At 34.9% G+C, this 27,771-nt stretch overlaps 5 protein-coding genes across 6 annotated transcripts; 2 read left to right on the top strand and 3 right to left on the bottom strand.

Moving 5' to 3' along the window:
- Nucleotides 1–212: 212 nt before the first annotated feature.
- LOC125216607 (uncharacterized) lies at nucleotides 213–3,233 on the bottom strand. The gene is made up of 4 exons (XM_048118359.2): nucleotides 3,124–3,233; nucleotides 2,285–2,880; nucleotides 957–2,028; nucleotides 213–776 (listed from the first exon to the last, which is right to left on the bottom strand). Exons 2-4 carry the CDS (start codon nucleotides 2,856–2,858, stop codon nucleotides 593–595), a joined length of 1,830 nt encoding a protein of 609 aa, XP_047974316.2. The 5' UTR covers nucleotides 2,859–2,880; nucleotides 3,124–3,233; the 3' UTR covers nucleotides 213–592.
- A 1,746-nt stretch (nucleotides 3,234–4,979) lies between these two features.
- Nucleotides 4,980–7,225, bottom strand: LOC125212293 (uncharacterized). Of its 2 annotated transcripts, none has more exons than XM_048112412.2 (3): nucleotides 7,089–7,225; nucleotides 6,267–6,858; nucleotides 4,980–6,064 (listed from the first exon to the last, which is right to left on the bottom strand). In XM_048112412.2, the coding sequence occupies exons 2-3, from the start codon at nucleotides 6,550–6,552 to the stop codon at nucleotides 5,196–5,198; spliced, it is 1,155 nt and encodes a 384-aa protein (XP_047968369.1). In that variant the 5' UTR covers nucleotides 6,553–6,858; nucleotides 7,089–7,225; the 3' UTR covers nucleotides 4,980–5,195. The 2 variants fall into 2 exon arrangements, with proteins under 2 accessions (XP_047968369.1, XP_047968370.1); XM_048112413.2 differs by having other exon boundaries at nucleotides 6,267–6,851; nucleotides 7,089–7,221.
- A 2,974-nt stretch (nucleotides 7,226–10,199) lies between these two features.
- Nucleotides 10,200–11,791, top strand: LOC125216390 (transcription factor SPEECHLESS-like). Its single transcript, XM_048118084.2, has 3 exons — nucleotides 10,200–10,809; nucleotides 10,894–11,406; nucleotides 11,512–11,791. Exons 1-3 carry the CDS (start codon nucleotides 10,459–10,461, stop codon nucleotides 11,590–11,592), a joined length of 945 nt encoding a protein of 314 aa, XP_047974041.1. The 5' UTR covers nucleotides 10,200–10,458; the 3' UTR covers nucleotides 11,593–11,791.
- A 3,159-nt stretch (nucleotides 11,792–14,950) lies between these two features.
- On the bottom strand, nucleotides 14,951–16,879 carry LOC125216585 (putative WRKY transcription factor 41). Its single transcript, XM_048118339.2, has 3 exons — nucleotides 16,492–16,879; nucleotides 16,141–16,269; nucleotides 14,951–15,600 (listed from the first exon to the last, which is right to left on the bottom strand). The coding sequence occupies exons 1-3, from the start codon at nucleotides 16,809–16,811 to the stop codon at nucleotides 15,120–15,122; spliced, it is 930 nt and encodes a 309-aa protein (XP_047974296.1). The 5' UTR covers nucleotides 16,812–16,879; the 3' UTR covers nucleotides 14,951–15,119.
- Nucleotides 16,880–22,876: 5,997 nt separating this feature from the next.
- LOC125215933 (RNA polymerase sigma factor sigE, chloroplastic/mitochondrial-like) lies at nucleotides 22,877–26,262 on the top strand. Its single transcript, XM_048117517.2, has 6 exons — nucleotides 22,877–23,081; nucleotides 23,406–24,137; nucleotides 24,246–24,392; nucleotides 24,850–25,086; nucleotides 25,164–25,427; nucleotides 25,962–26,262. The coding sequence occupies exons 2-6, from the start codon at nucleotides 23,457–23,459 to the stop codon at nucleotides 26,160–26,162; spliced, it is 1,530 nt and encodes a 509-aa protein (XP_047973474.1). The 5' UTR covers nucleotides 22,877–23,081; nucleotides 23,406–23,456; the 3' UTR covers nucleotides 26,163–26,262.
- The last annotated feature ends 1,509 nt before the right edge of the window (nucleotides 26,263–27,771 follow it).

Here is a 27,771-nt window from a genome sequence, read left to right as displayed (position 1 = left end):
CCGCCGTGTATTTGGGATAGTGCAGAGGCATCTGAAAGCAGCCACCACTTGAACTCACTCTTTCCGGCAGTTGACGAGGCAGCTCCGAGCATTCCATTTCCCTTTCTTCTCTGCTCAAGCAAACCTCTGTTGCCCTCTGTTTATATATATATACAAGGTTTTGCGTGTGTATGTGTCTCATTGGATTAATTAGTCAAATAAAAATGGTGGGATCAGAGAATCCTCAGAAAATATTCTTGTGTAAGTGAATTAGTCCCCAATCTTACAAACGTGTACCTCATAAAAATATGACAGCATACATTATAGGATGTTAGGTGGGATTGCAAGACTAAATCTTGACAACTAATACGATTATATATGTCACAAAAAAAAACAACTCAAAACCATTGACCTCAGCATAGGCCTAATCCAATTAGCTTCCTATAACCCTAATAAATCTTGAATAGGCCCATGTCATGGCACATAATTCACAATCAGACAAACCAAAAACACCAAAAGAGACATTATATACATTGAAGATTACCAAAAACCTGAGTTTTCATATAGAGTGGATGCAACTGCTTCGTGTAATCTGTTCAAGCCAGTCAGTTTATCAAGGACGAAAGAAGGGATCCTCTTCATTCTTGTAGATTTCGAACAACTGTTTAGAGTAGTGATTTGCCAGTTTTCGGCACTGCTCAACACCCCCTTGATTGAAGTTCCGGAGCTGTCGCACTGTCTTGGTCATGTCAGTGTGGGGATCGCCATCAGTAAGAAATTCAGCTAAGGCACTGCCACTGTGATGGTAAGTGAAAAAAAATGTAACTTGTAAGGTTCATAGTTTTACCAATTTGAACACAGCAAAAAGTGATAGTGTCGATTCGAAAGTAGAGTAACTCTTAAAAAAGAACTGCGTGCATATGTTACAAGGATAAAGGAGAGCAAAAGTAAGGGCATGACACTCAGCAAAAACTTACCTTGATGCATGAGTGTGGCTAAACCCTCGTCCATTGCGATCTATGGCTGCTTTAGCAGATTGCTCGTAAGATGTTTGCTGGCGATAGAGTGCACAAACCGCCTTCATACACAGTTCAGCTGACTTGCCAAGATCGGCAAGCATATCTGATTCAAACTCCCATTTCAGTTTGTCCTTTCTCCCCCTCCGTAAACCAGATATAATTTCATCATATCCTATTTCATCACAATCAGATTTATCTGAACAATCCCCAGAGAATGAGCCATCATGATTAGAGAAGTCGTTGCTGTTGGACCCATCGCCGCTGTCTGATTCATCTGTGCTGTTAACAATAAAACCACCCAAAGTGTCGTCTTCATAACTCGACTCATCCTCTTCCATTTCATCTTTATGTAGAGTGTCATTCATATTCTCTGATTTCCCTAAATCACCCTGGTTTCCAGACCTCCTCGGAGAACATTTACCTCTAACACTGTTATCTTTCCTATCTCCCACCCTCAGCGAGCGTCGTCTGGGAGTGACTTTTCTGAGATTGTTCTTAGAACAAGAATCACTAACAAATCTTCTCCTGCGCTGAGTATCAGGACGGTGTGCCAGTTTAGAAAGTGGGATATTATCATCGCTTTCACTCTCACTAGTCACAATCTGAGCACTCCTAACTTTCCTCCTTCTATGCATCCGACATGGTTGTCCAGCAGTAGAGCAGTTAGTTTCCTCTTCATCGCTCTGATGTTCAACAGTTGGCTCATGCATATTTTTCGAGGGCAATTCTGCTCCATCATCAGATTCTAATGAAACAACGCTTGACCTCTGGACCTTCCTCCTTTTGTTGCAATCAACATTAGGTAAAGATACATGGACAATGTCAAGATCATCGTCGCTGTCACCAACATAGATAGGTTCAAGAGGTGGCCTACTGCCAAAGGTCGAGGGAGAATGTTTCTGTAGCGGACTCTTTTCCGCAGTAAAGTCTAGGCATGTTTTAACTCTTGATTGGATAAGACATTTCTGGCCTCCCTTTGATCCATCCGTATATGCATAACGATTAGACTGGTTGCTAACTGGTGTTGTGCCTGCCAAAGAGGATCAACCATGAGCCCATACCATGTATGATGTATCTAAATGAAAGAAGAACAGCAACTAAAATAATTTAATCCTCCATTGATCCCAGCAATACTAAGCATATCTCTACAACACAACAACAATTTATAACTCTTCACTTCCCATGCATATATCGATCCAAAATCTACAAGAAACATCAAATTCCCACACAAACAAATAGATACAACTTCATTTTTAATAGATACAAGAAACATCAAATTCACTTACCACAATTTACTTCATTGTCAGTTGCAGCCCCAAATTCTACATTAAATCCAGATAGTGAACCACCTTGATGATCCATCTTCCCCGAACACATCTCTTGCCAGTCTAGACCCTCCTTCGCTGTTCCAACGGCTAATTTCTTCTCCAACTCCATCACTCGAGCCTCCATTTCTTCACATTTTAACTTCCACAACTCAAGGTCGCTTTCAGATTTCATCTTCTCACACACCAAAGCCTCATTCTCATTCATCAAAACTGCAAACTGTTCCATCTCCTCACTATCACGAATGATCTTTTCAAGATCTTCATTCTTCTGTTTCAACTTTTTCACCTCATCCAGGAATTCGATAGTTTCCAGTTCCCTAAACCCAACCTTACGCTCCAGACCGTCAATCAAAATGTCTTTCTTTCCAATATCTGATTCCAGTAATGCACATTTTTCGTTGGCTTTTTTAATTTTATCTTGCAAATCAATACATCCAATGCACTCCTTATAATCTCTCTTCAATCCTACTCCACTACTAAAACAGTTCCCAGTTTCCTGGTCTTCCAATTTTATCCCCTTATCGGCTTCCATACTCGCATTTGAGTCCCAAAACCTAATTTCAAGAAACACAAAATAACGATAAAAAGGTTAATCACAATATCAATACTCAAAATAAAACATGTAAAAATACGGAATCAAGCAAAAAACAACATATTGCGACAGAGAAATAGAAAACCGCAGGGTTTAAAGAGGTTTAAGCGTAAATTCAGTGTTTACAAAAAAATTGGAATATACATTAACGAGCATACAAAGAAATTGCCAAAGATATGGAAGGTTCATTGCGGATTGAACTTACAAGAATCAGCGGAGATGCAAGAGTGAGGCGAAACGTCTGCAGACGTCGTTTGTTCTACTTTTTTGAAACAACGAGTTAACGAAGAGGCGATTCTTCTTGTCACAGAAGTTTGATAGGCCTATATAAAAAATTAACTTCGCAAAAATACTCCCTCCGTCCCAGTTTTATAGTCACATTTTGCCGTAAAAGTTCATCTCACATTTAGGGTCACATTTAGAATTTTTCATATTTGGATATAAAATTTTACCCCATTATTCACTAAAATTATACCCAAATGTCATTATCTACATTAAAATAAACCAAAACAAAAATAAAAAAAAATAAAAAAGTCAAAAGGAACCCACCTTCAACCAACTTACTTCATTTATTACACACTCCATCGTCTCACTTCATTTATTACACACTCCACCTCTCACTTTATTAATTACACACTCCACCAATTCCTTAAAACTCATGCCATAACCAAATGTGACTATAAATGTGGGACGGAGGGAGTAAATCATAATCACTCCCTCCGTCTCCGATTAGGAGTCAAACTTTGACTGGGCACGAATTTTAAAAAATGTAAAGAAAAGTTGGTTGAAAAAATTAGTGGAATGTGAGACTCATTTTTTTTATATTGGTTTTATAATAAAATGTGAGTGAATTGAGTTATTGGAATATGAGACCTACTTACTATTTATGGTAAAAATGAAATGTGACTCTTAATTAGGAACAGACCGAAATGGAGAAGTGTGATTATTAACTTCATTTTATTATTAGTAATTAAAATTCTATTATTCCAGTCCACTATATATGCATTTTTTTTATTTTTGCCAATCCAAAAAAACCCATACCTAATTAAGGTTACGACGTTGTACACTATCTTTATGTCTAGCTTGTGAGTATCAATTCTCTCGTATGCAATTTCATCTTCCTCTATGGCAACAAATGACATGGTGGGTTTTCGGGAGGGCACTTGTGGGTTGGGCCGAACTTCAAACCTCATTTAAAGAATGTTCTTACAGCGATATGCTTCTTGTACTCCTCTGATGTTACTTATATTTTGAAAATGGCGCTAAGGTCAAACGCATGATGACAGTGCGGCATGTGTAGCAATACATGAGATTATTCTTGATATAAGTGAAAGAGACGATAAAGAGTGTTGAGTCACTTACTTGGTGAAGAATTGTACCTAGGTAGAGATCGAGCTATAGGGTGGTAAATGATAACATAAATGTTACGTACCTTATTGGCTTATCATATGTGTCGATGACATTTTGATTGTGGGTAGAGAGCGTAGTATATTGTAATCCGTGAAAAATTAGTTATCTAGTTGCTTTACAATGAAGGAATTGAGTGATGTTTTCTACGTCATTGCAATAAAAAGTAAAGTCTATAATGGACAATAAAAATATCAGTTACAATAGAAGTATATTGATATTAGACGTTTTCAAACATGATATGATGTCCTCAATCGTATTGAAATAAGTTGGAGTAATTTCAAAGGTAAAATAGCATGAAATTGTTGGACATGTTAATTGTTGACTTTGAATCGATGAGGTTAAAGTTTCTATACATTATTTTTTGATCACATACTATGGGTTGTTGCATTTACAGAAATAAATGTTTTAAATGTTTGCATTTAGTTTGTTGCCTTGAATTACTCTTCCTGAACTACAAGCTCATTTCGTCGATAGCCTCCTCCAATCCATCAACACGCACCGGCGTGTCTTCCAAACATGGTTTGGATGAACGAGTCGAAACGATCACTCACGGCACCAAATTGATTAAAGTAAAGGCTATAAATCCAAAAAAATTACTCAAGAGAATGCTGCAACAGAATAAGTTGTAGCACTAAATGAGTATTTGATCAGTTAAATAACAAGGATGAAATCCCTCCTATTCTGATCTCCAAAAGATGTACACCCTATTTTCCTAAACAAAAGTTAGCTACTGGAAATAAGGTAAAGTATCGAAATACTTAATATCCAATTCCAACCTGAATATTCGGAAATATAATAATATTTAACTAAATACATATTTTGCACTTCTTGCCATCCAGTCCAGGTTCACTGCTTGCTCGGCACACCCTACGCCACACATCTGTTTCGGCCAACTCGTCTTTTCTGATCAAACATCACACCCCTTTGCCCTCGTCTGTACACTCGACATGTCTGTCCCTCACCCGTACCACATTCAGATTTGTCCGAACAATCCCCAGAGAATGAGCCATCATGATCAGACCCATCTGTGCTATCCACAGTATAACCACCAGAACTTTCATCTTCAGAACTCGACTCATCCTCTTCCATTTCATCTTCAAGTAGAGTGTCATTCATATTCTCTGATATTCCTAAATCACCCCGGTTTCCAGACCTCCTCTGAGAACATTTGCCTGAAACACTGTTATCTTTAATATCTCCCACCCTCAGCAAACGTCGTCTGGGAGTGACTTGTCTGAAAATGTTCCCAAAACAAGAATCGATAACAAATCTTCTCCTCAACTGAGTATCAGGACGGCATGCCAGTCTAGAAAGTGGGATCTTATCATCGCTTTCACTCTCACTAGTAACAATTTGAGCAAATCCGTTCCTAACTTTCCTCCTTTTATGCATCCGAAATGGTTGTCCAGCAGTAGAGCAGCTAGTTTCCTCTTCATCGCTCTTATGTTCAGCAGTTGGCTTATGCATATTTTTCAAGGGCGACTCCACTCCATCCTCAGACTCTAATGCAACACCCCTTGACCTCTGAGCCTTTCTCTTTTTGTTACAACCAACATCAGGTAAAGATGCATGTTCAATGTCAAGATCATCATCACTGTCACCAATTGGTTCAAGAGGTGGCCTATAGCCAAGGTTCGAGGGAGAAAGTTTCTGCAGCGGACTCCTTTCTAGAGCAAAGTATAGGCATTTTTTAACTCTTGATTTGACGATACACGTCTGGTCTCCCTCTGATCCATCTGTATATGCACAAAGAGATGCAACCATGACAATCATACTATATATTTATATATCTAAATGAAAAAAAACCGGAAACAAAAAGAATTTATTCCTGCATTGATCTCAGCACTAATAAGCAAGATACAGTAATACATCAAAATCACATATAAACAAACAGATAAAACTTCAATTTGATAACCCCATAGAACACATGAGGCTTACCATGATTTGCTCCATCTTCAGTTGCAGCACCTACCACTGATGGGTGCCCACATTCTACATTAAATCCAGATGATGAACCACCTCTATGATCCATCTTCCCTGAACACATCTCTTGCCAGTCTAGACCCTCCTTCGTTGTTCCAACGGCTAGTTTCTTCTCCAACTCCATCACTCGAGCCTCCATTTCTTTACATTTTAACTTCCACAACTCAAGCTCGCTTTCAGCTTTCCTCTTGTCACACACCAAAGCCTCATTCTCATTCATCAAAATTGCAAACTGTTCCATCGCCTCCTATCTCGAATACGCTCTTCAAGAGCGTCGTTCCTCTGTTTCAACTTTATAACCTCATCCAGGAATTCGATATTTTCCAGTTCCCTGCTCTTCCAGTTCTAGTTCTTTCCAATATCTAATTCCAGTAATGCACATTTTTCGTTGGCTTTTTTAATTTTATCTTGCAAATCAATACATCCAATGCACTCCTTATAACCTCTCTTCACTCTTACTCCACTACTAAAACATTCTCTCTCAGTTTCCTGCTCTTCCAATTTTATCCCCTAATCGACTTCCATACCCGCATATGAAACCTAAAACCTAATTTGAAGAAACTTAAATAAAACAATAAAAGGATAACCAGAACATCAATACTAAAAATAAAACATGTATAGATGCGGATCCAAGCAATAAAACAACATAGTGCGAAAACAGCAGGGTTTAAAGAGGTAGAGCAGAAATTCTGCGTTTACAGAAAAATAATAAACGAGCACAGAAAGACTTGTAGGAATCGCCAAAGAAATGGAACGTTGATTGCCAACTGAACTTACGAGAATCAGCGGAAATCCAAGAGCGAGGCGAAACTGCTGCAGAAGCCGTTTGTTTTGATTTTCTGAAACAAAGATGGCGAAATGCAGTACGATTGTTTGAGATGATTGTTTCTTTTTTTTGCAGAAGTTTGCAAAAGCAAATGATACTAATAATCTTATTATCTTCATTAAGATTATTAGTAGTAATTAGTTTTTATATTTTGTCTATCCAATAAAACTTGCATGATTGGGCCTTTCCCAACAAAAATACTACACAGTTATCACTATTCGGCCCACTTATAGATCATTCATCCATTTATAAAAAAATAAATTTTGCAAGTGATCGAAAAATAGCACATGCTTGATGCTATGCGTTTAGCTAGATAAAAAGAAAAAAGAAAAAAAATAGACAAAGAGACAAGAAACCTTGTAGCCAGGTAGAGTGTGCTAATTAATGGGGTTAAGTTATGCAAATGTATTTAATTTCATGCACCTTGCACGTGACTTTTTCCACTGAATAAATCCAATTAATTGAGTGAGTGGCCCATGTCTACTTATTAAGATCTGCAAACTCATTAATTGTTTGTCCTACCCAACCAATTTAATTACAAGCAAAACGCACGTAGTGTTAAGTTAAGTAGACCCTAAAATCAAGAGCCTTTTCATTTTCAATTTTTGCCACTTTACGTGGAGGTGAAAAGAAAAACTAAGACCGATTGTTCTCTCTTACTATATATTTTGTAGTACGTATCTTGTTTCTTTGTTTTATTTCATTAATTATATTGTGAGACAAACAAGTTGTATGTTAGTTAATGTGTGATCGTTTATGCATCAACATCAACATCAATAGTTGATTTTAAAAAATTGCACCTATTTCATATTTTATGAGAACATTTGTAAAATGTAATTAACTTACCATGGTGTCATGTGAATCAAACTAACTAGGTGCTTGCATAGTTGCAGTACACGACATTAATTTACAATTAATACATATTTTAACATATACTATATGATTTTTATAGACAGTAAATTAACTCTTTTGACATCTTTCCTTCAATCAAAACAAGCTCTAATTCTCATTTTGCTCCGATTTTGCATTCTTTTAAGTTTATTCGAAACCATTTCCCGGATCATGATCCTTAATATTGTCTCCTTATCCACATGCCAATGGCATTGAGTTAAGCCGGTAAAAGTGGTATGATTGGCCTATGTTCTGACTGGGCTTAAGCTTGTCTAGTCCAAATACTGCATTTGACCCATTCGCGATATAGAGTTGTTAAACAATCAAACCAAACCAAATCGAACCCGTCTCTTTGGTTAGAGTAGGGGTTAGATGGTGACGTGACGTGAAGACCAAATATGAGAAATAAATTTGGATATAGCAATGGAGGAGATAGGCCCTTTAGCGCCCGATGATCCAGCTCCTAAGCTTACCATATTGGACCAGATAAATGAATGGCTAGAAACAAAAATGAAGCTGAAAGTCATGCATTTCATACATATATGCAAATTAATTGCAGTGTTACAGACTGCAAAATTAATGAAGTTAGGGAAAGAGAGGTCCCTTGTTATTTACTACCGGGCGAACAATTTTGTTTAGAATTTTGTCCCAATCATACTATGATATATAGTGGGGGCTGCTTTGATTAAATGGTTTTTATGTCAACTGACAAATAAAGTAATGGACAATCAATTTGTTTCCTGTAGTAATGAACTTATGCTAGGTAATTGAATAGGATTTGAGAACTATATCATGTACACCATAATGTAATTAAGATGTTCTTTTTATGGACAAATGAATTTAAATTTGAAGGTTGCGCCATTGGTTAAGATTGATTTTAATTATACACATAGAGGAGTTCATCTGATTTTGAAATTATGGAGGATTTTGGTTAATGTTAATACTAATGAACATGATAATAGCCTAAAACTTAACATGGCATAATCCTCCATGATTCAAAATCAGATAAATTAAATCAATAATTCAGTATTCTGCAGACAAATTTCAAAATTAATACTACTACATAAAATTTTTAAAAATGGTGAAAGTTCTACTAAAATTTATAAGCAAATATTTTAGTTAGAATTCACACACAATCTCACACATATGCACAAAAGTGAATAGAATATACTACAAAGGAGAAATGTCTCAGAGTCTTACTAATAAAAATGTATAACTAAATTATGTGCTAGAGAAGGCATGCATTAGCTTTTAAAGGCGTTGAAGATCCCATGGCCCATGAGTACAAATAAATGCTGTTTAAAAAGAAAATTCATTATCTCATAGTAAATGCCATTTCTGATTGGTCCGTATCACGTTTATTTTTGAATCATTTTTTATGTCAGAATTTGCTCTATGTAACTCCTCGTCGTCGTTCTTCACACCTATCTATGTATAAACGACTGAAACCCTTACAATAGATGCCTTAATAAATTTACATCCTTATGAAATCATATCTTTCTCATGATTTATAATATTGATCAGGTGCATCACATACACCTATGTTTCACCTATGCCATTGTCACGTACTTCAATTTTCTTAATTTCTATGTTAATGAATGAAACTTAGTTAAGACAATACTAATCAGACAATGATGGCCAGTCCCTAGAGATTGCTAGATTGCTGCAGGGGGTTGGTGGATTGGTATTAATTTCCGAGTAGGATAGGGATATGCTAATTTGGGGAATTTTATGCCAAATTAACATTTCATGCCCTCCTTAACCACTCAAAGAGTCAAAATCTCTCTCACCATTTCTAGTAATAGATGTCAACTAGAAGAATTTACTCCCTAGCTATAGTATAATAATTTTAGTTTTATAAAAATATTCATTTGTTAAATTTAATAATGAACACAATAGCACATTTAATGTGTGTGATCTATATATCTGTCTATAGTAGTATAGAGCATATATTACCGTTGAGAAAAGACAATAGAATTGAATAGTACATCCTAGTATTTACCGATAATAGGACATGAACAATTTGGTATCCAAAAATTGAACAAGCAAATGTTTTTGTTTTACCCAATGGATGATCCTTTTCTTGCAGAATTAAACTCACAGTTATTCCCAGAATTACCGGACATGCTCATTTATATACCTTCAACTTTCTCTGAGACATGACCAACAACATCCAAAAAGCTCCTCTCTCTCAAAAACAATCACCCCAAAGCAAAAAGCAAAAACCAAAGAGCAAACCCACTCCATCTGAATTCAGAAAGGGTTATTGATGGTGATAGTTTAGTCCCTTTCGAATCCGCTCAAAACAATTTTTTTGGGTCCATTCCAATTGATTACCACTCTTGTTTTTCTTCTTCAAATATCCACACACTTTCCTCCTTCAAACCAAGTGTGTTTTTGTCACTACTTTTTTAGGGTTTTTTGTCTGAAATGGGCACTCAAGATCTGTCCGAGTTCTTCAAAGAATCTGAGCTGACTGATGACATTTTCAGCATTCTCGAAGCTTCTGATTGCAATAGTCCATCGATGATGCGGTTTGATTTATCAAACGATGAAAGCTTCGAGTTCCAAAAATCACCCTTTCTAGAATCTGAGATGGCCGCCGCCGAAGCTTCCCCCAAATGCAAGAGACAGAAGCTCATGAGCGCCGCCGCGGCTTCTGTGGAAGATGGGCAGCCAAGAACTTCGTCTCACATCTCCGTAGAGAGGAATCGAAGAAAGCAAATGAATGAGCATATCTCAGTGCTTCGTTCTTTGATGCCTTGCTTTTATGTCAAAAGAGTATGTGTGCGACCTTTAAATTTATGTTCATTTGCCAATTAAAAAAAAAGTATGTCTGTGAATTAAATCTTTATGTTTATTTAGGGTGACCAAGCATCAATAATAGGTGGAGTTGTGAACTACATCAAAGAGCTACAACAAATTCTACAATCAATGGAAGCCAAGAAGCAAAGGAAGGCCTACGCGGATGTTCTAAGCCCGAGGCCCGGGCCCATTAGCCCGATGAGGAGCCCGATCCTAATAAGCCCGAGGACTCCCCAACCGAGCAGCCCGTACAAGCGCACGCTGCACAATCTGCAAACGGGCTTCCTCAACTCCCCTTCCCTGATTCCAAGCCCGGCCGAGCTCTCCCCGTGCAACTCCTCCACCTCCTCCATCAACGACAGCGTGAACGAGCTCGTGGCTAGCTCGAGGTCAGCCGTGGCTGAGGTGGAGGTGAAGTTCTGCGGCCCGAATCTACTGCTTAAGACAGTGTCGGGCCGAATCCCGGGCCAAGTTGCCAAGATTGTGGCGGCCTTGGAAGACCTTGCACTTGAAATTCTCCAAGTGAATGTCAACAAGCTTGATGAGAAGATGCTCAATTGTTTCACTATTAAGGTAATTACATCATTTATAATTATCATTCATGTAACTTAATTAACTAATTTTTCTCTATTGCTATTTGATTTGACACTATTTGTGGGTTTGTTGTTGTTTTGATAGATCGGAATTGAATGTCAACTTAGTGCACAAGAATTGGCTGAGCATATTCAACAGACATTCTGCTTTGCAAACCCTAGCTAGCTAGTTTCTTGTCTCCTTCTTAAATTGGAGAATGCGACAATAAATTCGATGAGGAAATTACAGTTTACTTCTTAGTTAACATCTCCATTATTTATTACTACTACTCATTTACTTGTAATTGTGCTTTCAACCTTCATTTAGATCTTCAGTGTCCAATTAGACTTCTTTTGCAATTAAATAAAAATCAAAATTTCAATTTTCTTTTCTTCCTCTTTCTTATGCATCTGTAATTTGGTGATACTGGTAATAAATTATGAGATATAAAAAAATATGTTAATCGAATTACTTGTCATTGTCATTGGTGTATACATAGTGGAGTATATTTAAAAAGAAAAGTTGTCCTTTTTAAGCCTTTATATGGGAATTTTCATAAATTTGGGGATTAATTTGGATCTAATGTCACTATACGTGTTTCCTTTTCGGCCCTTGCATGCATGAGGATGAGGGCGACTTGAAACAATTAGAAAGAGGAAAAAAATTCTTTTAATGAAACCCTAGATTTTCTGCAGGCCCAAACATGGAGATAACGATGTTTCCCTTAATAATGTTGGTTCCCCCCATTTAATCAATTCGCAGGCTTCTTTATTTCTTGGATGGAGGGAGATTTGATCATTAGTCTACATCATTTAGTAGAAGAAGTCTTCACAGCTTAGATGTCTCAAAAAGACTTCAATTATTAAGTTTCAAAGTTTACTTCAAACTAAAAAATTAAGTTCCCCAATGTCCCTAGATAGGTGCTAGATAAGAAAGACCGTGATTGAAATGTCATGCAAGTATTTTATCTCACGATAAAATGAGTAAATTGCCCGAAAAACCTAAGTTCCATCACTTCATCATGCCCATTTTTTTAAAAAAAAAAGACTTTGAAAAATGGCTGATTATAGTACTATAATGTGATATTTTCTTCAATTGTTCCATGACAAAAACTGTCGTCGTGCTATGTCTGAATTTAATGACGTGCAATGTACATGTGTAACAATTAAAGACGTGGTTGACTAGATGTATTAAACGACATCATTTAAGTAGTCGAACAATTTGTCCACATCATACATGATTTCCTACAAATCCAAAATTATGGGACAGTTGAGAAAAATGTTGAATTGTGATATAATCAGTCATTTTTAAAAATTACGGGATTGATAAGAAATTGACAAAACTTAATGGTTTTTCTGGCAATTTGCACTAAAACATTTATACAATTTGACTACTTACATCATCAGGTTAACTATATATGTAAAATATAGATTTAAAAAGATATTTTTTTTCCGTATATATTTACTTCTTAAACCAAATCCTCTATATTATGAGACGATATATCATCAAAGGCATTCCACGGCTCATTTAGTCAATTGTTTTCATGCGTTAATTTACGATGCGTGTAATGATGTAAAATGTACTACTTGTTTCCTTAATTAGAAGAGAAATTGTTATTAATACGCACAAAAGTATCTAAAGTCGAAGGACGAATATATACTTGAGCTAAATAAATAACTTTGATGCATCTAAAGTCGAAGGACGAATATATACTTGAGCTAAATAAATAACTTTGATGTATTGAACTGATAAGAATAGTTAATTTGAACAAACATAAAAAAAACAGTTGTATATTATGTTGCTTTCAATGGTCCAACTTCTATTGCTGCCTGTCTCTGGTAGTTACAAAATTAACAATGCATTTAAAGTGGTCTTGGATTTTGGATTTCTTATGTTTTCTTTATGCCAATACGATAAGTCGTTTTCTTTTCATTTCATTTTTCATAAAAAATTGCCGATGTAAATGTTCTTTAATTTAGAAAAAAGAACTATATGAATCATGTTTAGTATATTATGTATTATAGTATATGATTACATTATGGTTATTTATATACCCATGACGTGTATTAGTGTGTTTTCGAAACAATACTATAAAAGTTTGGATTATTTTTTCTTTTTTCTTTTAATTAGGTGCAAAGAACATAAATGCACGTTACATCTTTGAATGGTGTGAAGATCCCAAGAGTATTAATGTTGTGAAGGAATTCATACTCATAAATGTCATTTCTGCACTGTCCGTTTTCATCTTTATTTTTGAATATTTGAATGTCAGAGTTTGCCTTCTTATATTACCCCTCATTCGCGCTAGCTAGAATAAATTACCACCTTTATGTATACTATAAAACTTACCTTGTCCCATCCATCTTCAAATTCCTATAACTTCATTCTTTACATACGAAACCAAAAAGTATCCAATCCAACGCCCAAATTGTCCACATTATGAATGGGAGATTTATGTATACCTTACACGAGCATCAATATTAGTAATTGCTCATTTTCATGATTTCATTATCCTTTCGTTTTTTTTCTCTCTATAAATTTCCTTTTTGTCTTGGTTTAGCTTGAAATTTGACTTATGTGAATGAAATGATAAGGTGATGATTGGTAGAAAGATATAAAGGAGATGATGATGAAGGAAGGAAGAAAAGTAGGAGAGGTAAATAAATGCATAGATGGACAAGTTGATGTCATATATATGTTGGTAAGTAACATTCATTCAGAACGCACTCACATGCAACATTTATTTAGTTTCACATTTAATTACTACCCACAACCAACACAAACAACACCTACCTCTCTCTCTACATAATGAAGTTAATTAATTGTACCCTGATCTCACTGAGAATGCTAGACTGGAAGCAACCGATGATCACACTACATATTAAACACGAATGATATCAATGAATTCTATTTTTTAAGTATAATACTATTATAATATATGGGTTGGCACGGAGAAGGCGTGTGTATGCATTGAAAGCCCTCTTCTTGAAGCTCCAAGTTGCAGACATTGCTTATTATTAACCACATCATCATCCTCATTTACTTCTCCCTCTCTATCTCTCTACGCTACTACACGTATTAACTTACTCATATACTTCATCCGACACACTTTAAGTGAAACTTATTTTTTTTTGGAGATGTCTCTACTTCAAAAACTCTCTTACTTTATTTTTTTTTTTACTTTATTCACAAAATAACATTGCATAAAATCTCGTAATGAATAAGAAATGATCCACTCGGGACAAAAGGAGTATTATGTCATTTTGCATGTCCATGTTATTTTCAAGTTGATCCCTCAGGCTTCTTTTTAGGATTGATTTCTTGTTATGACTTTTAAGTATATAGTATATTTGGTACCCAGCTTGTTATAATAAATGTGGGCATATGAATAGCATTGCCCAAGTATTTAATTCACTTTTTTTGGGCCTTGATGAATAGAAGTGGGTTCCTTAATGGACATCAAAATCTAGCCCATGTAGACCATTCATCCAGAATACTGTAATAACAAGTAACCAAACTAAAGCTAAAATATTTAGAGACTCTCTTTATTCTTTAACAAAGTATCATGGATTAATGTAAATCATACAAAAAATGGAGTAGAAGTTTAACCAGTCAAACTAACCAAATGCTAACAACAAATCTAGGCCTAACTAGCGGGCCTTATTTAACTCAACTATCCTCGTACAAAATTAGAAATGAAGGGCATGCATCTACTATGGATAATGGCCCGGGTTACCAAAGTCGAAACCCGACCCGAATCCAGATGGTCCAAACGGGAGGTCCGTGTCAAGAGTGGCGGAATTGGTCATGGCTGCAATTATTGGAGTGAGTTCGGATTGGGAGTGGCCCAAGTTTGGAATTAATTCTCCATAATCACCATTCAAATCATTGGTCGGATTCGGGTAATAATTTCCCAAAAAAACATTATTGTTAATTGGTGAGGATGAAGAGAAACTGTTTAGGGGATTGAGGCTTGTTTGGATGTTAAAGGGTGGGTTTTGGGTTAACGGATTCGGATCTTCACTTTCTAGACCGGGTACGGGCATGGATGCGGACGGGTTATTAGGGGCACGATTGCACGTGTGCTTTCTCCTATAGGTGATCTCAAAAATTGTGGGATCTTCGTCTGATTTTTGAACTTGCTTTGTAGCCAAACATCCGTGGGCATGTCTAAAGGTGCATCTGTAGTACCCTCTGCAATAAAATAAATAAATTAACGATACTAGGATTGATTGTTTAAAAAATAAGATGGCCAAACAAATTCAATAAACAGTAAATTAAGTTTGATTATTTTATAAACGCATCCTGTCGCTCAATTTAAACACTCTAATAAGTCCAAATCGTTTGACAGTTTCTTTTAAGATGATAAATATTCAACTTTAATCGATTAATTGATGGAGTTGATTTTAGGGGGTTTTGTGAGTACCAGATACAACAATTCAAAAAAGGAATGCTACATTCGTCCATACTATAAAGAAATCGAAAACTAAATGAAAATGACAGCCCAAGCTACATTTTAATAGTACTGTTCATTTACACGCTTCACGAAAATTCTAAATTAGGGAATTAATGAGATCTTTTTATAGTCTTTCTATAATGATTACCGTTGGAAACTAGATCTTTTATTTCCAAATTTGAATAGCTTGTTACTTTTATCATGTGAAATAAATTGAACAATTACACATAAGTAATTCATGAAATAATATGAGTAGATTATTGTGGTAGTATTAAAACCTGGGATGTTTAGCTCCCAGGATCTCTTTCTGTCCGTACTTCCTCCAACCATAGCCATCATCCAGTTGTCCTTCAATCCCGGCTTCTGACCCCACTTTCACCTTTCGAGTCCACCTGGCACCCGCCTTTCTGTACACGAGAAATAATAATTTAAAGAAAAGCAGTTTAATTAGTAAGACGCCCATGTAAATTATTATGATCATCATATATACTTTCATAATATGAATAAAGTATAAATTAAGCTTTTTTTATGTTATTTATAAAATTAATACTGTTAAAAACTATTTTAACGTAATAGAATCAAGCTAAATATATAAAATAAATAAATGAAGTTAGATTGAACGTGGAAACCTTTTCCTAGAAGCGGGATCCGTGAAATCCTGATCGGAGTCATCACTGAGTGGGCTTCCAGCGACTGGCAAAGGAGACTCCGGCATCGGCTGCAGCAGCGGTGGTTCACTACGAGCAGCAGCAGCAGGGTCGTTGCGCGTGAGCATGGAGAGCGCCTGATCGTAGGAATACATTATTCTCTGAAGCAAAAACTCGCGGCTCTCATGTGAAGAAGATGACTGCAAATTCAGATGATTTTGCAGCTGCATCGCCATCTCTTTCCCCTGAGACAGCTCTCTCACCAGATTTCTCAGGTCAGAATCCGATGGAAAATTCTCCATTTCTTAAGTAGCTTTGTTTCTGATATCATGCAACTGAGGAAACGAATGTATTTTTTTTGTATAATAAACAAATTTATTGATGATAAAAATATGAAGTGACGGAGAGGTGTGTACACACATATATATAATAAATGTAGTAATATTGGGTTTGAAAGTTAGAATTAATGGGGAAAAGCGAGGGAAAGAAAAGTAGAGTTTTTGACTGAAGAAATTAATTAATTGATTACAAAATTAAAGGGAGTGTGAATGTTATTTGGGCAGGATGAGGAGACCGGTCTTCGGTCCTACCAACACGATCAAGTCAATTCTGACCAATTCAAACCCACACTTCCCCACTCACACAAACTCAAACAACTTATTATAATAATGTTTTGAGGTGAAGTGGCAATGTTATGGAAAGCTCCATTGTTTTCTTTATCAGCGCTTTAGTGTTTACTATATACTCCATGCATGTGTCCATGAAAAATAATGAATCACATAAATTTTAATGCAAAACATTTAGTAAAGTGGAACAGAGATAGAGTATAAACTTGATTGAAGTATTATTATAAGTCAAAAATTAGATCCAACTACTTAGATATAGAAATTTACAATAAATAGATTTGTACTTAGTACTTTTAAATTTAGTGAATAGACCAAAATTAAAAACACAAATTATTTTTATGGATGGATGGAGTGTCACTCTACTGTGGCTGTGGCTGCCATAAATATCATACTGAAGGATACAAATTCATACATTTATTCAAGAGTTTTACCTAAAAAAAAGTTTTTCTCTACAAAAATTGTTGTGACATATGTTCGTCCTAATACTAGGTACTACAAGTATAGATAATGCTGTTATAATTTGCTAGCAAGAGAATAGCCTATCCACAAATAATGATAAATTAAAAACACAATGAGTAATAATCGCAAACATCTTTCTATTGTCCAAGCTAAGGAGTAGTAAGTTTGTTGATTTTTTCTAAAATCCAAACAAATACAAGTAATTAATTAAAATCAAAGCATACAAAATCAGATAAAACTGCAAAACACTGATCACGGGGGAAAAAAATAAGTAACTGAACATATGCAAACAAACCTATTCATGCAAATACCAATTTTAATTATGTCAAACCAATCACTAACTTAATTATATTTACCATATTTATTCCACTTTATCTAATTTTATTCATAAATCTGTAATACATTGTTTAATCTTAATTATATTTGTTATTTATTAAGATTTGATTAGGCATATGATTTTTTTTGAGTTATTTTAATTTCGTATTGTCAGCATTTGATTTAAATTATTTTTCTTAGAACTACTACTCCAAACATAAGTGAAAGGAATAAATAACTAGTTAAAACCCGTTATTCCAGGGAACAATATAGTAATATTGCTACTGATCCAAATGAATTCGAACTAATTTTTTGGTCTATAAGCACGTACAATTACAAGTGTAGCTTGCCGGCACTTGCATGCAAGTTATGGAAATTGACGAGACACGAGACAATTGATTAATGACTAAACATAAGGGGGATTGACATGTTTCTATATACTCCCTCCGTCCGCGAATAGAAAGGGGGATTGACATGTTTCTATATACTCCCTCCGTCCACGAATAGAAGTCATATTTTTCCATTTTAGTCCGTCCAGAAATAAGAGTCTCGCTTCACTTTTACCATAAATGGTAATAAGGTCTCACCTTCCACTAATTAACTCATTTCACTCCCATTTCATTTAAAACTAATATGTACAATTACGTGAGACCCCTATTCCACTAACTTTTTTCCACTCACTTTTCTTAATATTTCTTAAAACCCATGCTACTGATTAATGAGACTCCTAATTGCAGACGGAGGGAGTAAATGACTAAAGTCCAGACAATCAATTTATTTTTGTCAAAATTGATCCAATATCAGTTTTACAATCAATAGGGACTATCGGACGTCAACCAAAAATTGATTTTGCAACCAATTAAGGTTTTCACGAGTTACTTACGTGATACTATCGGACGTCAACCAAAACGACGTATCGATGTCACATTGTAGGCAGTGAAACAACGTCGTATATATTGAACTAAATAATTTCATGTGTTGTAACTACCTTCCATCTCGTTTCTTATTTTTGGTTTCTTGTTTTCTCCCTTTCATTTCATTCTTTCTTAAAATAAACCATGATTTAAAAAAGAAATTGTTTAATTTAATACAATGCGAAATCGCTCCGTTGTCTACAATGTGATGTCGTTTTGATTGATGTCTGATAACACCATATCCAGTAAGTCAACAAAGTATGTCAATGCTAATTGATTGTAACATCATAACAAATCAATAGTTTGATTGCAAAATTAGATCAATTAAATTAATAACTTAATAATTTATAAGAATCAAAATAAGTCAATAATTGAATAATTTACTGGAAGATTTTACAACTAATATGAATAATCATAATTTCATGAAAGGTAAGAATTTTAGAGGCAACTTGTGATTTTTAGATATTTCTTACAATCAGATATAGTGCATTCCGTTGGCATTGGTTATGATGATTGGTGGTCAATAATAGTAGTAGTAGTACTATATTTTCTATAGTTTGACCGCATAATTAAAACTACTTTTCATCATTTATTAGTTGAACAAAAATACAACGTTCACCAAAAATATACAACCAAACTATGCACTGACATTTTGTGAACATCTTGAATTAAATGATTGATTGTACTATGCATGAAAATCTTGTACTAATATCTTTCAAGTAATTAATAGTGGGTGTGGTGTTAAATGGTGATAATTTCACTTTATTTTGCGGAAGAAATAACGTTGACCGCAACGTGTAATTAACATAAATCAAAGCTGTGAAGTCAGAAATCAAATTCAAAGATACGATTCTATATTTCAATAGGAAGAAGAAGGAATCTTCAAACCTCGTTACGCGTCGCGGACCCCCTCACCTCACGCCATCTTCCCATTTTATTGCACATTACTAATTTATTTATTTATTTATTTTTACTTCGTTGGATTTGAGATGCATGAATTTGCACTATAACTTATATTCAGAGTACATAAGATCGGTCATATTAAATTTTTAAAAATAGGCACATCACTAGATCATAATAGATAGTATAATTTACTCATATTCTAGCTAAATTTAAATATGAAGAGAAACGAATTATTAATGAAGATGAAAATATTAATTAATTAGCCTTTTGGTATCAAAAGAACTTTGAACCCTTACTAGAATCATTAAGTTTTGTTAATTTTTGAATTGATTAAAAACAAAAGAAAATTAGAAAATAATAGTAATATAGAAAAACAAAAATTAGTGTTTTCGGGTTCACACAAATACCAAATTCTATGACTACAATTTTCTTCGCAATCTCTCCTTTATCTTTCCGGCGAACAACGACAAATAAGTTTAGCAATTGCTGATACAGAACAACGGTGATGGTGAGCAACTGCAATTAAGTTAAGGTTTTAAATAAGTTAAAAAAAGGTTTTAAATTAAGCTTTCCGTAATTATAAAACATAAGTATTTATATTTGCACTGAACAATTTGCATGTTGCAAACCAAAATTCGAGAATTCACAGAAAATCATGTTTGTTTGCCTTCACACGAATTTTGCCAAATTTTAAATTTCTATTACTGTTTATGTTACGTATTACGAAAGTGGCAATTTCGCCAAATTAATTTAAATCTTGTAACAACAATTAGACGTGTTTTTTATTAGTAGGCAAAAATATGAATTTAGTTAGTATTTTACATGCATTATTTGATTTAGCAAATTGGTTTAGTTTGGCTCATTAACTCATTATTTATGTACAAAGTTATACAACTAATAATTCAAAAGGAATTGGAGTATACCAACTACGACAAACTAGGATGTATGACTATAGGTCTATCTAGCCTCATTTTGAAAGTACAGACTTGTGCTTCACTTTTACTACTATAGTTATTTATGGCAGTTTTTGTACGCTTATATACCACATGATGTATATGCTGTAATTGCAGAAAGAAAAAGGCGCATCTATCGCCTTCGCGGCCCCCACACTCCGGCCCGACATCATGTGAGGGGTTAAATCGGGTACGCAGTAGCCCGTTAAAGATGAGGCCTTAACCCACTGGTTGCCAGAAACCCATCTCCCAAGACCTCACACTTGTACCTGAGAGATGGAAGCAACTACACGGCAGCAGTGGGATTTGAACCCAGACTCATTGCAGCAAGATTTACCCCTCCATTGCAGCAAGATCTACCCTCACATGATGTATATGCTTTAGTAATTATTGTTATAGCTGTTGCCTCATGTAGTAATTGAGGGTGGGGATCCTCCGCTGTGCTGAAAGCACAGCAGTTTTCAGCACAGCAGCTCCTGCTGCCTCAAACAATTTATTAAAATAAGATTTAATTATTTTAATAAATTGTTTGAGGCAGCAGGGGCTATTGTGCTTTCAGCACAGCAGAGGATCCCACCCCAGTAATTGAATGATTTAGGCATATACTCCATACATCCCAAGTTACTTGAGTTGTATTCCTTTTAGATTGTCCCAAGTTATTTGAGTCATTTCTCTTTTTGATTAAAAATAAAATATCTAATCACACTTACTTTATTCTTTCTTTTATTTTATACCCTCTCTTCTTTCTTACTTTGTTCTCTCTTCTATTTTATTTAACTCACTAAACATAACTTTCTTAAATCTCGTGTCGAAAATAAACGTCTCAAATAACATGGGACAGAGGAAGTATATGCTTAATACTTTATTATTTTTGGATTAAGCGATAAATATTTTACTCCATACTTGATAATGTCCAGGGTATAATCGAGAAATATTTGTCTATACTCGTTAATTAGTTAGGGCTTAGGACTTACAAGAGTCGAATTATTTTTAGCTCTTAAATTTTATACCCTTTTAATTTTATATTCAATTTCTAACTATATATTATCTCATTTAACATGGAAAACAAGCATAACTATACGTACTAACGTACATAGGGGCATGTTAGGGTGCCACTACCTCTTAAAATAACACCATACCATCATTTCTAGCCAATCATTTGTACACGTGGACAAATAATAAGCTGCCACGTGGCCAAAAAATCTGAAAAAAAGGCTAGCAATTTGTTGCTTTTTATACAACAATTTTTTTTCTTGTTCAGCAATATCCGACACACTATACAACAATCTATAGATTGCTGTGCAGTGTTTGTAATATTGCTGTGTAGCGTTTATAATATTGCTGTATAAGTGGTGTCACGATGTTATTTTAAGAGGGGTTATTATTTTAACACAAACTTACGTACATAGCTATATAATAGTCACATGAAGTAAAATTTTGTCAATTAATTAACTGACCTTATGATAAAAAATATTTACCAGGAAGGTGTAATTTAGTTAATTTTTATCTTCAAGTAATATGCAGAAGATCATACTAACTCTTAAAAAGTTACTAGTTCCAGCTATTCAATTCTTCTCATCAATTCGAACACGAAGCATTTTCCTATTATAAAGAGATTTTCTAAATTTAAACAACATTTGAGATTGTGACGTGACATAAATAAGAGCCACAAAGCAAGAAGAACATATCATTCTTTTTATAATTGTAATTCCAGCATCTGTTAAAAATAGTCTTCATCAAGTATTATAAGAATTTTAATTAAAAAGTGTTAAAATGAAAAAGAGAGAGATAGAAAAAGTAGATAAAGCACTGTTAGGATCCAACATATTAGAAAGTAAAAAAAAAAGGATTAAAACTAATTTTAATGAATAATAGATTAAAATTGACAATTATAATTATTTTATGTGGATGGTACAATAACCTTTTGGTTGAAGCTTCGTAGCCAATAGAAATCAAACAAGTCCTAATGCTACTTAAAAAAAGCAAATTAAAATAAAATGTTAGGGGAAACAGAACTATGGATGTAATCAAGCAACGTTTGAGTTCTTTAAGTTGCCACGTGTTCTACAAATACCCACAAAATACTAAAAAAATTATAATTGTTGCCACGTCATTAATTAAATTGTATCCGGCCTCTGCTGCGGCATCGGCCACGTCACACAAACATTCTCTACAGTCAACATGGATAACAGATCGGCCGTCGATGATTCGTCTCTGCGATCGGAGCCGTAGATATTTATAGCAGAAAAGCTTGTGGACGCCAAAATTCGACGACTATTTACTTTTAAAATTCGGTGAATCCAAATTCCTGCTTCACTGCATTTTAGATTCTACTTCTTCCTACCATTTTTGCCAAATAATTGTGTTCGCAGCATCATCGAATTCTGTATTCACTTGCTCAGGTACTGTTTACGCATAATGTTTTGTAATTTTTCCATATAATTCGAGTTTATTGTTTGTTTTATTAATGTGTACGGTATGTGCTTAGCATTCAATTTGATTGGGGTTTTTTGTGCAATCATTATCATTTAGCGATTTGATATGGTGTATAGGTGGTTTTGTTCGAGATTTAGTTTGAAAGGGAAAATTATTGTATGCAGTTTAATAATTGGTGGTGATAATTAGAGCATATGATCTCTATCAAGTTCTTTTAGTAGTTTTATGTATTTAAGAGTGTTTATTAGCTGAAAACTGTGATTGATGCATTGTTGTTTTGGGTATAGCAGGATTTGAGAATTGAGGGCATTCCTATTTCGTTTGGATCACACAGCTTTGGCATGGGAGTCATGACTGTTTCTAGTTCTTCAGGACGAATTCCATTGGGAGTGAAAGCCAGAAATTTGACTCGTGCAGAGAGGCTAGTAGTGTTGTCTTTCAAATCCAATGAAAGTAAACCTGTATCCTTGGTTGCTAAACGAGAATCTCTAGCTTTACCCTTGGAGACGAATAAAGATACTAGGAAGATAACGAGGAAGGTGAAGAAGCGGACTGAACGAGTAAAAGCAGTCGCCTCTCCAAGTATATTGGAGTTGGATTACGGCGAAGCAGGTGCTATACTTGAAAAATTATACAAGCGAAGTCCTGGTACAGATGTATCCGATGAGGAGGTCAAAATAGGAAGGGGGAAGAGACGGCGGCCTCTTAGGAAGAAGAGTGTGGAAACTGAGGAGGCAGAGAAGGAAAGGGATGTGAGTGTGGTGAGGAGCCAGAAAAAGGGGAAGAGATTGAATCTCGAGAAGAGAATTTCTATGAGAATGAAGAAAGAAGATGAATTTGTTGCATTAGCCCAAAATAAGAAAAACAGAAAGAATGATGAAGATGAAAAGATTGATAGGCTTGTTAGGGAGTATACTTCTTCGACGGATTTGGTAAGCTTAGACTGGAAGAAAATGAAGATTCCGCCTGTTCTTCCTTCATCTGAGCATGCCTGGCTTTTCAAACTGATGCAACCTATGAAGGTAAGAACGTTAGAAAGTATATGCTAAAAAACAAATAAAGCAAAACCTGATTTGTGTACTTCCATTGCTATGGTTTTTGCGTTCTAAGTTTGGATTTCTGTCTTTCAGGAAATCCTCAAAGTTAAGGAAACCTTAAAAAGTGATTTAGGAAGAGATCTAACTGATGATGAAGTAGCAAAGAAGATAAATATGGATGTATTTCAGCTGCGGAAACAGTTAGAAGTTGGTCGAGCTGCCAGAAATAAGTTGATCAAGGTAATTTAGTTTTGAATGGACTGTAAATATGCTAACTCCCATTTCAGTTAGTTTTCAGCCTGGAGTGTATATTGAGGTTGCAGTCTCTATTTGTTCGTGGTAGGTTTTCAACCGGTAGATGTTAGAGTAGATTCAGTGTGTTGCAACTATGATCAACTTACGCGTTAAATGTTGTGTAACTATAGCATTAGGAACACTGGACATAATAAGACAAAACTTGCATAAACTAAGGTTTTAGGCTTTAATAGATTGGATAAGTTGTATTAGTTCACTTTTTGGTCAGCTCTAGGCATAGGCCCTAGGCATATGCAGATTCTCAAATTAGCTTTGAGAAAGCGTCAAGTATGTTTGACAAGACAACTTTCTAATGCTCTCTAGGTCCAGTGAATTTAAATTCATAAGTTGCATGGTAACCATTGAAACATATCTGAAGCCACCATGGATATATTGGTTGCAGCACAACCTGCGGCTTGTTCTATTTGTCATGAATAAGTATTTTCAAGACTTTGCTAATGGCCCAAGATTCCAAGATCTCTGTCAAGCTGGGGTGAAGGGTCTTATGACTGGTATTGATCGCTTTGAACCAAGAAGGAAGTTCCGACTCTCAACATATGGCCTCTTCTGGATCAGGCATGCCATTGTTCGCTCATTAACACTGTCAAACTTCACAAAGGTCTCCTTTGGCCTTGACTCGGTAAGTCTTTCTACATGTACTACTCTTTAGAAATGCTTCTGTGGAACACATATCATAAGAACTGTTTTCTAATTTAGGTCAGAGTAGAAATCCAGAGGGCCAAGCAGGAGCTGCATTTTGAGCTTCAGAGGATACCAACTGTTGAAGAGATTACAAAACGTGTTGGAATCTCCCCTGAAAGATACCATGAAGTGATGAGGGCATCGAAGCCTATTGCTTCTCTCCATGCACGCCATGATGTAACCAATGAGGAGTTCATCAATGCCATTACTGATGTTGATGGTGTTGAAGGAGATAGTAGGAGACAACCAGCACTTCTCAGACTTGCTCTTGATGATGTGGTAATTTTTTATCCTTAATTCTCAACCAACATAGAATTACTCTGACTTCACAAAATTGATAGTTGGTTTAGCTAATTAGTACTACTTTCTGTTTTTCATATCTCTGTCACTTTATGTCAAGGAAAGTTTTTTTTTATCAGAATAGGATGCATAAAACGTGGAGTATTACCTTTGTTAACTAGGATGCTGGTTCTCTCTACTTGTCCTAAAATTCTTATTCATAATTTATATTCTCACAAAAATTATTCTGTCCAACTTGCTCACTGAAAAAGCCTATGCCTGCTTTCAACTCGGTATGTCAAGTTGTAAGAGATAAGAGTGTCTAAGAAATCATGTATACTGGTAGGCTACGTGTTGGCGTGATATTTACAGAGTTTATACCGGTCAAAAATTTTGTTTAATATATCTAGTAGCAACACCACATAATAAATCCCATCATCAACATGCATTCACATTTACCGCAGCATCTGCCAATTTTTTTACTTCGCATGATCAAGAAATGACTAAAGCCTCATTCTGTTTGGTTTTCGACAGCTTGATTCTCTGAAGCCCAAGGAGAGTTTGGTGATGAGGCAGAGATACGGGCTCGATGGGAAAAGAGATAGAACACTTGGAGAAATCGCTGGGAATTTGAACATTTCAAGAGAGATGGTTCGGAAGCATGAAGTGAAGGCTCTTATGAAGCTCAAGCATCCAGCTCGAGTGGATTACCTCCGCCGCTACATTTACAAATGAACCACCATATATAATGTGTGAATGCTTCTCTATATACAAAATCACATGTATTATACTTTGAAATTGCATAAAATTAATGTATAGTCATTATTTCTTGCGAGCACCGATATCAACGTTGTGCAGTGCTGTTGTAATTTTCTTGTTTAAAGCTTTACGTAGATAGTTGGGGCCATGAAGAAGGCATATACCTAGTGGCTAGTGATAGCATAAATTTTCCAATAAATGCTAGAATCCATATGTAATCGACACTTTTGCATATGAATTACATGTATTTACTTCTAGATTTTGTAGGGTTTCTCCTAACCTAACACTTGTCTTGAAGTTAGTTCTCTATAACTTCACCAGAAAAAAAAAATATTTAGTGCAATGTAAAATGAATTACCTAACATTTTTTCTAGAAAAAAGTGCAAGAACATATCTATAAGAGAGAAAAATTAATAAATTCTAATCATTGGTTTTTTTTAGTGGATGTAATACTTTGACAAATCTGACGTGGGAGGTGTTGGCTAAATTTGGGAGTATTTAAGGTTCAGACAAATAGCAAACTCCACTTAGCATCAGTGGCAGATATATTTAGAAAAAATAATACGCAGCAAAACACCAAATAGAAAGTGTATTTTTTTTACTATTTAATAATCCATAGATTAGGGAAAAAAAAATCGAATGGATACTACACTTGGATTACCAATCTACGTTATAAAATTGGCAACAGAACACTTGCATAGTGAAGAGGATGTGGTTGAGAATTGATCGCAAAGTCCACTAAATAAAACGTATCTACCTTTTTAATAATGTGTTATCCTAAAACAATAGAAATTAGTTTAACACATTAATGGTCTTCGAACGTCATTTGGTATTATCATTTTTTATAAAAGGATTTAAAAAGAAATAAAAGCATAAAAGAACATCGTCCATGACATACATACCAACATTATTTATTTTACTTTACACATTTAGTTAAACTCTAATACCAAAAATCTTAGTATTATTAACATCATTAATTTTTATATAAACAAAGAATAGAAAAAAATCAAGTTTTTATGTTATTTAAATGCAAAATTAATAATGACAAAGGACTTTTAACTTAATATAAGAAATGCAAGACTCCAAGTTACATTTGACTGATGATTTGATCTCCTTTCAAATTGTTCAAACCGAATGCAAAAGTAAATTAACTACTAGTTTAATAGGTGGAGATAAGCATATTCTAGAGAATCACTAATTGAGTATAATATATTAAATACAACACAAATAACAATAAAAAGCTTAAACATACATACCTTGCCCATTGCAAGTATCAGCATATACCCAACATTCTTTAGCAATTAGTCTAAAGATAACGTTTTTGAACCATTGATTGATGAAACTTATAACTGGAACCAAATTCTTGTGTATCCCAAGTGTGTTAAGTATCGATCAATGTTATGCAAAACATCAGCACAAACATGTTTATTAGGATAATAAGGTGGAAAAAATAACATTCACTTAATTCATAGAATAAAGCACTAATTTCCCATTTTATGGCCAAGTATATGGAATGTTTAGTGGATAAGAGAAACAATGGAAGACAGCAATAAAGAAATGTGATCTCACCATTATAAACTATGCT

This window comes from Salvia hispanica, chromosome 3 (genome assembly GCF_029641045.1).
Source record: "Salvia hispanica isolate PSC_SH4W2 chromosome 3, Shi_PSC_v1, whole genome shotgun sequence".
Lineage (NCBI taxonomy): Eukaryota > Viridiplantae > Streptophyta > Magnoliopsida > Lamiales > Lamiaceae > Salvia > Salvia hispanica.
Note: the sequence above shows the minus strand (reverse complement) of the source record. Positions and strands in the feature narration are given on the sequence as shown.